This window comes from Sinocyclocheilus rhinocerous, unplaced genomic scaffold (genome assembly GCF_001515625.1).
Source record: "Sinocyclocheilus rhinocerous isolate Xijiao unplaced genomic scaffold, SAMN03320098_v1.1 scaffold444, whole genome shotgun sequence".
Taxonomy (NCBI): Eukaryota; Metazoa; Chordata; class Actinopteri; order Cypriniformes; family Cyprinidae; genus Sinocyclocheilus; species Sinocyclocheilus rhinocerous.
This window is the reverse complement of record NW_015645540.1, coordinates 832,779-844,287: the sequence shown is the minus strand read 5'-3', so window position 1 is coordinate 844,287 and position 11,509 is coordinate 832,779. Positions and strand designations below refer to the sequence as shown.

The 11,509-nt window shown below is 37.9% G+C and overlaps 1 protein-coding gene across 1 annotated transcript in view; it reads left to right on the top strand.

Annotated features, from left to right (window-relative positions):
- Window positions 1-11,509, top strand: part of LOC107706283 (leucine-rich repeat-containing protein 16B-like) — a 66,220-nt gene that overhangs the window by 11,594 nt on the left and 43,117 nt on the right. The window contains exons 3-8 of the mRNA XM_016509962.1: window positions 6,251-6,301; window positions 6,404-6,463; window positions 6,575-6,696; window positions 7,585-7,679; window positions 9,693-9,763; window positions 9,907-9,980. Of these exons, the coding sequence (XP_016365448.1) occupies window positions 6,251-6,301; window positions 6,404-6,463; window positions 6,575-6,696; window positions 7,585-7,679; window positions 9,693-9,763; window positions 9,907-9,980 (473 nt within the window). The remainder of the gene's footprint in view (window positions 1-6,250; window positions 6,302-6,403; window positions 6,464-6,574; window positions 6,697-7,584; window positions 7,680-9,692; window positions 9,764-9,906; window positions 9,981-11,509) is intronic.

Here is an 11,509-nt window from a genome sequence, read left to right as displayed (position 1 = left end):
TATAGTAGCTATAGTAGCTTAACTTGTACTTAACCCAGAATAATCCTTTAATGTGCTGATCAGTTCACATAAATATAAAATCTCCACCCAGCCCTTCTCCGGGGGAGGGAGTAGTGCGGTCACCATCTCCCTACAAGCAGTTCCCTCCATCTCCGGGTCGCCCGTCTCCGGGCCTCTTTTTTTTAATGATTTATTTCTTAATTTTAAACTTTTTACAAACAAGAAATCACACAAAAGGATGACATTGACAGAGGGTTACAATACAGATACCAAAAACAAAACAGAAAAAAAGGAAAGTATAATTTAAGATGAGAATGAGATGTATATAAATGTACACATGCAAGCGCACATAAAAGAAATAGATAGACAAATATACCTACATGTATATATTAGAGATGTGCCGATACGAGTATCGGTACGGAACGGTTCACGGGGCAAATTCCAAATGGAAGTGATCATTCCTATCTCCTTGGAGTGGGGAGTTTGGAGTGAGCAGGGCACGTGCGTGCCATTATGTAGTCGTTTGGAATGCACTTGGCAAAGCGAGCGACGTAATTTCCTCATTATCTTCAGCTGGCATGTTCCTGTGAGCAGCACAGTGTCCGTCAGCAGAGTATAAAAAAACGCATAAAAAAAAAAATACATTTTATATTTTAAAAAGTTTTATATATATTCGTTTTTATATATTATATAGCATATTTTAAAAACTTTTTAAAATATAAATTGTATGTTTATTTGCAACAGTTATGCTAACAACAATAAAAAAGACATTTATGACAGTAAAACAGCAACATCTTCTGACGGACACCGTGCTGCGTTGTCATGGGAACATGCCAGCTGAAGATAATGAGGAAATTACGTCGCTCGCTTTGCCAAGTGCATTCCAAACGACTACATAATGGCACGCACGTGCCCTCCTTACTCCAAAGTCCCAACTCCAAGGGGATAGGGATGATCACTTCCATTTGGAATTTGCCCCGTGAACCGTTCTGTACCGATAATCGTATCGGCACATCCCTAGTAAATATGGTGTGAAAAGTATACCTTTTAGTTTGTTTATCTGCGGAGTATGAGCTAAAGCTGAGAGTCTTTTTAAAATACCGCAAATGATCTTGTAATATATACTTGAGATGCACAATTGTATAATATATTGAGTGGATTCCATTCAAAAGTGTGTATCATTATGCCATACTTTTAGAAGAAAGCACTTGAATTAAACATTTTAATTTGAATTCTGAATGTTGCCTTGAAATTCTGGCATATAGATTCTTATACTGTAGCAAGCAAAACTTTTGCGTCAATTTTGTCTTTAATCCAGGCTTATTTTTGTACTTCAGTAAATAAATGAATAAATAATAACAAAATAATAAATAAATAAATCCAGCTACTGGAATCTGTTCCACCACCCCATGGTAAGAGATGTTTTTGTAGTGGCTTAAAAGTATGTGGATGAATCTTAACCAGCATCAGTTTGATAAATATTAGAAACTGCTTGTATAAGAAACATGGGAGGAACAAAATCCAATGGCTAGCAATCCAGCTGCCAAAATCCTTTCCCCCACCCCATGCAGAGACATGTTGATGCAGTGGCTTAAAAGTTGTTGATTCTGTTTTGTATGGGGATGAATCCTGACCAGGTTTAATAAATATTTTTATGTCTCCTTTTACAAGAAACATGGAGGAAATCATGAAATCTGATGATGAAAAAATTATTTAGGTTTATGCTTTACACACACGCACCAAAAAACAATGGTAATAAAATGAAATTGTTAAAAGTATTAAAGGGATGCTGCTAAAAAGAACATTATTTTGTGTTCATGAAACTCTATTAGCACAGCAGTTCACTCTGACTGTTGGAATATACAGGGTGGTGCATGGGACCATTCAGTGATACTCTTGTGTCTTTTTTTTTAAGCTTGATGTTGGTCACTATTCACTGACATTATAAGGACAAGCGCAAACAGGACATTTTTTTATGTCTCCTTTTGTTGTTCCGAAAATAAAGTATGGTATATGGCCATGGAACAACACCATGGTGAGTAAATGATAAATGAATGGGTGAACTACCCCTTCAACTAAAAAATAAGACAAAAATACTCATTAAGAACAGTATTGCAATGCAGATAATTACATAAGTAACATACCTTCTCCGGTCTAAAGCTTTTAGCCCCTCCTCTCTGTCTTTGTCTTTCCATCTCTCTTTTATTACCTCTCTTGTTCTCTCACTCTGGGCTTTAGTTACAGAGCTGCTTTGATTCCAAGACTTTTAATCATCAGTGAATCTGGAGCACACGGCATTTCAGCCCTGATCCATCCTTCCTTATATCCTCCTTTCTCACTCTTTATTCCTCTCATCTCTTCACTTCTTAAGTTCAGTACAGTTAAGATGCAGACCTGCCATTGGAGTAGATACACGCTCTTCCTCTCACCTACAAAGGCTGACAGTTGAAATGGGTCTGTTTTAGGCAATGATCCCTGCGTGGAACCAAGTCGGTGTGATATGTCTGAGAAGAGTATACAGGGGCATGTTTGGAGCAATCTGCGCTCTTTTAGAGTCTCCTGGGCACAGCGCTGACGTGTCCCCAACACCCTTTGAATTATGGGTCGTGTTTGAAGTGTCAAGCCAGATCCCTGACATCATATGATTAATATAAACCCTCTCCCTTCTGCACACACAAACCTCCCCTCCCTCACACACACACATTCTCATATCTCTCATTCTTTGAAGTCGGTACTGAGAGGTGGTGGATGATTTTTAGGGCAAGTGTTGAACCAGTCTGATCTCCTCAGGCTCGAATGGTCTATGAAAGCCATGGACTGAAGTCGTCCCATCTACCTTCCACGTCAGCGATTGCAGCATGAAAGTGTTTTTTTTTGCACCTTAACAAGTGAATGCGGTGGGTGTCCGTCTCAGTCAGACCGCCTGAACTCTGACCCCCTACTTGGAGGACGTTGTTGCAGACAAACCCGACCTCGCTTGGCCCCGTCTTCTGCAGTTTTCCTAACAAAGATGCTTGCTCAACAGGGCTCGGATCCAATAATGAATACTAATGTTGATATCATTATATGCTGGATGCCATATTCTGTCTGCGCTCGACAGCAGGGTGAGTAATGTGCATCGTAGCTTAACTCCTGCATTCATTACCATGTGATCAGCCTCTGTCCCCACTCATGCAATGTGTTAGGTAGTCTTTGATGTATTCTGATCCATTCCTTAATTAGGGGTCCCCCCTCTTCCATCCATCCATGCAAACTCGGTCAAGTCCAAACACCCCAGTGGGCTTTAATAATTAATGTGGCTGTTTACGTGCCGATCTTTTGTGTCTGCTTCCTATAGTAAAGCCTTTGATGAGTAGATAACGCTTTCTGGTTCTCAAACTGACTTTTCCTTCTTCTATCTGTCTCTCTCACATCATCTCTTTTTCTTGAGGAGTGTATTTATATAACTAAGGTGTCAAGCCAGATCCCTGACATCGAATGATTAATATAAACCCTATCCCTTCTTCAGACACAAACCTCTCCTCCCTCACACACACACACATTATTAAAGAGAAATCTGGGATCTCATCTCTCTGTTTCTTCTTCTTGGTGGGGTGCCATTAGTAATACATTGGAGGGAGGCCTTGAAGAATCGAAAGCGACAGGGCAGAAAAAGAATAGATGAGTGAAGGAGGATGATGAAAACAGGGGGCCTAGGTTGTTGGGGCTGCACTGAATCAGAGGAAACAGGAATCTTTTGAGTTGAATTGAAGAGAGAATTTGAGAATATACATAGTAGATCAGACAAAGAACATCTCGAGACGAGTAGAAGAATGTTGGAGAGGAAAAAAGGGCAGTAAGATGGAAATCGGTTGATGTTTAGATCAGTAGTTCTCAACCTTTTTGACTTAAAGGCCCGCACTGTCTACTACAGCATTGAAATGACCCCTGTATAATATAACATTAATATTAATTATTTTTTATAATAACATATTGATTTAAATTATTTTAATTCATCCTGCAGTCCCCTAGTGGGCCTTGGCCCCCTTGGTTGAAATCCACTGGTTTCGATCATGAGGAAGGGTGAGATTGGTGTGAGGGGTGTGATAAAGGCCTAAATGAAGTATGCTAATGAAGAATTTAAATTATGAATGATATTACGAGGTTTCTCCAGACCTGACCATGCTATTTCACACACTTACACACTCGCTCTCAAAATATAAGACAATCCTTCTTTGAAATCCACTGGTTTCGATCATGAGGAAGGGTGAGATTGGTGTGAGGGGTGTGATAAAGGCCTAAATGAAGTATGCTAATGAAGAATTTAAATTATGAATGATATTACGAGGTTTCTCCAGACCTGACCATGCTACTTCACACACTTACACACTCGCTATCAAAATATAAGACAATCCTTATTTTTATGTTTCTGTAATCCTCAGACATCACACAAATCCTTATTTCTTCCTCTCTGAGCCTACTCATCTATCTGTGATGCTGTTTGCCTGCACTTCAACAAACATGTGAAATCCATAAACAACAGCATCCGTAGAAGCAGCCAGTGTACACCGTTTCTCCATAATTTTGTTATAGCACTGAATCATTATTAAAATCCTTTGTGAATTTTCTTAGCTCTGTAAAGCAGTGGTCTCAAACTCAATTCCTGGAGGGCCACAGCTCTGCAGAGTTTAGCTCCAATCAGCTCCAACTCACACCTGCTTGGAAGTTTCTAATAATCCTGAAGGACTTGATTAGCTGTATCAGGTCGATTTGATTAGGGTTGGAGCTGTGGCCCTTCAGGAATTGAGTTTGAGACCACTGCTGTAAAGCCTGATGTATGAAATGATAGTCAGGAAATCTATTTTTTAAAAGGAATGGAAAGGTTTGTTGAACCTTTAGATTTACAAAAATGTTTTTTTGAGTATCAGGCTTTTACAGCTCATATAGTATGATATAGGAGCTCATTCTCAAGGAGGAAAAAACACCTCAATTTTGGGCCCAGACTGAGCAAAAGTATGCAATTTGGTGCAGTTGCAGATATTAATATAGCCCAAAGGTAAGATAAAGTTCTTGTAATGTAGATCAATGAGAATTTTATAACATTATAGCAGACTACTTACATACAATTCATATATATCAGTTGTCACTTTATATCTCCCAATAATATGATATTTAAATTTAGATGATATTTAAGTTAGGTGATATTTAAATTATTAGTTTATTGTCAAAGCTCTTTAGTTTTTATTGTTGGGGCAAAACATAATGCAATACAATAATGACGGAGAGATGTACAAATGAATGTTCTGCAAAAGCCTGATGTATCTGATGTATGTCACGGAATGTGGCTAATCAGAGCTCATAATGACGAAATGACAAACAAAACAGTCTTTAATCCAACGTACACAAGAAATACAGAGAAACAGGTTTGCAACACATCCAAAACACGACATTCAGACAGGACACTGAACTCAGGAAACATCTGACTATAAATATTAAAAGGCTAATTAATAGACAACAGGTGAACTGAATACGATAATCACACGCACACACTGGGAAACTAGGTCAAGACAAAAATGAAGACAAAAATCAATACTTAGAACATATATGTGACAATGTAAAACTGCATACTGACATTTTAACATGATTTTTCTAAAAACTTGTGTATGCATAATTTAGTAAATCTAAGTTGTTTAGTCCAGTAAGTGTTCATCTTAAAATATTACTAATAATATAAAAGTTATTCTTACTTTTGCTTTATAAAAATCAGTAAAATTTTCACAGCAAAAAGCTACATGTACCATGACCTAAAGGGGGCCTTTTACTTGTTAAAAAATGATAAACTATCAATCAGACAACAGAAGACATGTAGAAGATTGTGTACAACAGGTTTTTCAGTGACGTATTCATCATGTTATATCTTAAGAGACCTTAGAAATTAGCATTTCAAATATGATACAGTAGGCTTTATACTGTAGGATAAAAATACATTTGTGCTGCGTAATTCACATTTCAACAAACAAGAGCCCAGTTGTGCTGTAGTATTATCTTTATCTTTATGAGTAAAGAGTTCAGAAGACAAAATGCTGTAATGTTAAAGTTCCTAAGAAACTGCTTGATGACTTATATAATGTCTACTGTCCTTTTAGGTTCAGTTGAACAGGCTGTTCTCCAGAGAAACCTAAACCATAATTTCTTTGAACATTGTCTTGCACTTTCTACTTAATCTTGCACTTTTATTTATTGAGCTTTCATCCTCTCTTTTGTCTCTCAGGTTTTGGCAACATGGCGGCTGTACCTCATGGCCCCCAAGATACCAACCAAGGTACGGTAAGCAATTACGCACCACCTGTCTGCTTCGTCTCAAAGCGCTGCAGTAATCTGGTTTAGCATGACTTATGTAGCAAGATGCTCATTTTCACCTCAGGTGGAACAAACGTTCAACTTCCTGGAGATTCGGGCAATGAACACCCACCCGGATAATCAAGTAGGAAAAGCGTTTACAGGGCTCCAGTGTTTTAGCTTTTGTGGCCAGATTTTTCTTTCACTTGTTCTCTCCATCTTTTTGCTTCACTAAAGCGTGTTCTTTACTTCACAGGTTGTCATAGAAACAGACAAGTCCACATATTCCCTGAGGCTGCAGTCTAATGACCACCTAGATCAGCTGATTAGCCACATCAACTTTGCTCTCTCTCGGATCTTCAACAACTCCATCTATACGTAAGTATCCCAAGAACCCCATAGGTTTACTGTGGTCCCGCATAGCATGAATTTGACTGAACAGCATAATGGTCCACATTGCAGCTTATTCTGGTGAAGAACTGCCCACTCAGACAGGAGTAAACTGTCTGACTGACACAAAAAGCAACCAATCACAATTTGCTTTGTATTTGCATTGCATTTAGGGGCAGGTTTGTTTAAAATAGATTATATCACAATAATAGGCTGCTGTTGAAAGAATTACTGAAGTAATTGTGTAGCAGTTTTTGAGTAGAGATGTTTAAATTCCAAATAAGTACTTTATATTATATTATATTATATTATATTATATTATATCATTATAGACATAAAACAAGCAACAATACAAACTCACATGGTCTAATGTTTGCAATACAATTTTTTTTAACTCTTTAACAATAACAAAGTCTTTACTTTTGTTAAGAAACCTCACATAATATGCATAAAATTCCAATACTCCCGTTTATAAGTACATGATATGATGAAATCTTTGGTAAATGAATAGTTCACCCAAAAATGATTACTCACCCTCCTCTTGTTCCAAACCTGTGTGAGTTTCTTTCTTCTGCTGCACACAACAAGATATTTTGAATAATGTGGGTAACCTAATGCTGCCTATAGGATTCGGTATCTGCTAGAGCAGCAGGGGTGTGAGGTACTGCTGAGCAGTTAATTGAGAGATTTTCTCATATTCAGACAGGAGGAGATTAGTGCAATGCATAATAGCGCGCTTTTTCTGTCTCATTGTTCAACTCTCTCGCTCTCTTTCCTGTTTCAGCTCTTTGGCCAGGTGTTCACATGCTGGGTCAGAATAACTGAGATTCTGATGCATTGTGAATCCCCCTCTATCCCCTCCCTCTTCTTTTTCAGCCCCTCCATCTTTCATGCAGATGGAGATGTTACTGACGGAAATCTGAAATTTTCTCCCAGCTCTGAGAGTTCGGTGGAAACGCAAAGGGCATGTGGTGAGAGAAATATAAGTACATATAGTTCATGCATCCACACAGTCTCATAAATATTTTTTTTTATACACCAGATATTAATCTCTCTAATCTCTTTACCTCCCCTCACACCTCTGTCGTCGTTTTATAGAATATTTTCAATGTATGCACGTAATTTATGCCATGAACTTGGTTTTGGTGTGCTTTGCTATGACAAATTATATAACAATATTTGTTTTGCCACAGCAGCTGCAGCTGTAGACAGTGAAGGACAGAATAAATACACTGTGCCAAATAAATTAAGTGCAGATGGAGATGTTACTGACGGAAATCTGAAATTTTCTCCCAGCTCTGAGAGTTCGGTGGAAACGCAAAGGGCATGTGGTGAGAGAAATATAAGTACATATAGTTCATGCATCCACACAGTCTCATAAATATTTTTTTTTATACACCAGATATTAATCTCTCTAATCTCTTTACCTCCCCTCACACCTCTGTCGTCGTCTTATAGAATATTTTCAATGTATGCACTTAATTTATGCCATGAACTCAGTTTTGGTGTGCTTTGCTATGACAAATTATATAACAATATTTATTTTGCCACAGCAGCTGCAGCTGTAGACAGTGAAGGACAGAATAAATACACTGTGCCAAATACATAAATTAAGAAAACAACAAAAAGAATAATACAAAAGATCAAGTAAAAATGATAAAAGTAAAATAAAATCATAATAGCAACCAGTGATAGTGAGTATAAGAAAGACTATGCAAATTAGTCTGTGCCCTTCATATGGTGACAGGGAGAGATGCAGTGTGCTAATGCACAGAAGTCTTTGTGTTTGACTTGTTTTATATGTTTAAAGATGAGAAACAAAACAGTCTTGATGTCATAGGAGAACACTTTAAATCTCTTTTTGTTTTTTGAAGACAGCACATAAATATCCCTACTTCCTGGCAGATATTAGTAAAATAGTGTCATAGGTGTCATATTGACTGTGGTCCACGTGTGTTATCCAATCAAAAAACTATCCAATCAAAAACATCTAGCTCTCTCCTAACTACCTGATGATCTGAATCAGGTGTGTTAAATAAGGAAGACATCCAAAATGTGCTGATCAGTGGGTCCCCAACATTAGAGTTGAGAATTACTGTTGTAAATTGTTATTGCAACAAGAGTCTTAAAGGAATAGTTCACCCAAAAATGATAATTTGCTGACAATTTACTCACCCCCAGGCCATCCAAGATGTAGATGAGTTTGTTTCTTCGTTGGAGCAGAATTGGAGAAATTCAGCATTACATCACTTGCTCACCAATGGAACCTCTGCAGTGAATGGTTGCCGTCAGAATGAGAGTCCAAACAGCTAATAAAAGCATCACAAAAACCCACATAATTGACACTGCTCCAGTTCATCAGTTAACTGTAATAAACAAACCCACATAAACAGTCCAAAACAGTTCTAAACAAATATGTTGGTGGATTTTGATGTGAGAAGACAACAGGGGATTAACTTTTACACTGGAGGAAGTATGGAATATGGACTGGTATTTTGGCCAGAAGTTGAAAAGTTGTGTCGATTACTTCTGGATTATTGTGATGTTTTTATCAGCTGTTTGGACTCTCATTCTGGTGGCATCCATTCACTGCAGGGGATCCATTGGTGAGCGAGTGATGTAAATTTCTCCAATTATAATTGGTTCAGATGAAGAAGCAAACTCATCTATATCTTGGTTGGCCTGAGGTCATTTTTGGAAGAACTATTCCTTTAAAATCCACAAGTAACTTTATATTCTTTAATTTTTAGAAATAAATGTATTTACTAGTATTTTAAAGAAACAGAAATCAATGAAGAACTTATTCATTCTAGTTAAGAATATGGAAAAAAAAATGGTATAGCCAACTCAAGAACACTGTAGTGTGCAGCGAAAATAGATCTTGATAAGAATAGAGTTCTTGGCTTTAAGTGCTCTAAAATCGTAGGTAGGACAGTTTTTGATTGTTAGGCACATAATCTCCCTTTCTCTTTCTCCCTTTTCAGGGGGCTTTTCTGAGACATATGCAGCTCTGTGTGATTACAATAGGATCACCTGTAAAGAGGAAGTGCAGTGGGTAAGAGCTTCCTATTGACCACAAAAATATCCTCAGCAAGTGAAGAGCCCAATTTCTGTATGTCACTGCTTTTATTGCACTCTAAATGTGTTTTCTTCCTCTTTTTGAGTCTCTCTCTCTCTTCCTCTCTTTTGCTCTTTCAGGATGTGGATACCATCTATCATTCGCAGGACAACAGGGAGTTTAACCTGTTGGACTTCAGTCACCTGGAAAGCGGGTAGCCACAAATTTACATCTCATCTGTACATATCTGTTCTGTATCTGCAACCTCTAATTGCTAGCCTTCAGTTCCATTGCTATCGCTACATCCCACAGATTGGTGGTTTAAAAGCTTCTTCATTTTGGACGCATTAATCTAATGATAACTCTTTGCTTCGTTAATTGCTTCATATTGACAGGGATTTGAATGATAATTGACACAGGCAATCTGATGTCAGCCACTGCTTTTAATGTGTGCTGAACTGCCACAGTAATAATATATTTCGCCTCTTTCCTGTGGCGTCCCTGCTGACTTCCTGCCCGGTTTGAGTCATGCTGTGTCTTTTTACATCCGTCCAATGGGTGTCAGGTTCCTTAACTGATTCCAGATCAGATTCTGTATTTTCTGCTGATGCTGGTCTGTGTTTGAAGTATGAAGGCTGGTTCTTAACTCTCTTCCTGTTGAAACAGGATTACATGTATATACAGAATATGAGCTGTGAAAATTGACGTCAACTCTGCATACTCAGCTACACAACCCTGCCACCTTTAACACATAAAAAAGGAAATGCACTTAAAATGTATACTCTGACTCTGAGAAATGATACGGTTCATTGAGCACTTTGCTCAAGGCAAGTTCCAGTTATCTGCAGAAATTTGAAGGCTGGTTCTTAACTCTCTTCCTGTTGAAACAGGATTACATGTATATACAGAATATGAGCTGTGAAAATTGACGTCAACTCTGCATACTCAGCTACACAACCCTGCCACCTTTAACACATAAAAAAGGAAATGCACTTAAAATGTATACTCTGACTCTGAGAAATGATACGGTTCATTGAGCACTTTGCTCAAAGCAAGTTCCAGTTATCTGCAGAAATTTTTTTTTTTCAGCAGTCGCATGATGAAACTTATGGGAGTGCGGCCACTTAAAGATCATTTTTGAATTTTAAAAAGAGCTTTTGCCTGACAAGACAAAGTGCTTGTCATTTTAGATATACAGTTTTGAGCGGTTTTATTGAGTCTCTTTCAGACGATCGGTGTAATGTAGCAAAGGCTTTTGAGTTCAATCATTGACCACATTAACATGCATGTGAAAATTCTGATTGGAATTTGCCTATATTTCAAATGCATCACGTAAACATTTTAATCAAAGTTGATTAAGCCAATATACTAGTTTCTAGAAATCTGAATAAGGCAGATGACATATTCTTTTTAAAAAAAAATATTTTATTAATCTATCTTTCTTGGGAAAAAACGGGAAACTTTTCAGACGCGCACGCCAACTTCGCCTCAGCACCAGGCGCTATTAAAACGAGCACGGAAACAGTACAGGTGATGAGGGAGCTTCAGTAGAACAACAGTGAACTGCGGTCAGATGAGATGTTGTCAGGCCATATGTTAGTAAAAACGAATGTTCCTGTCCATTCTTCCGTTATACTGTGCTCGTAGCACGTGCTCTTTAATTGCACGCACAAATGCAGCGCATTGTATATAATTCCAAATTAAAGCGCAAATGAAACTACGAGCATGCAGTGTCGTAGTTAT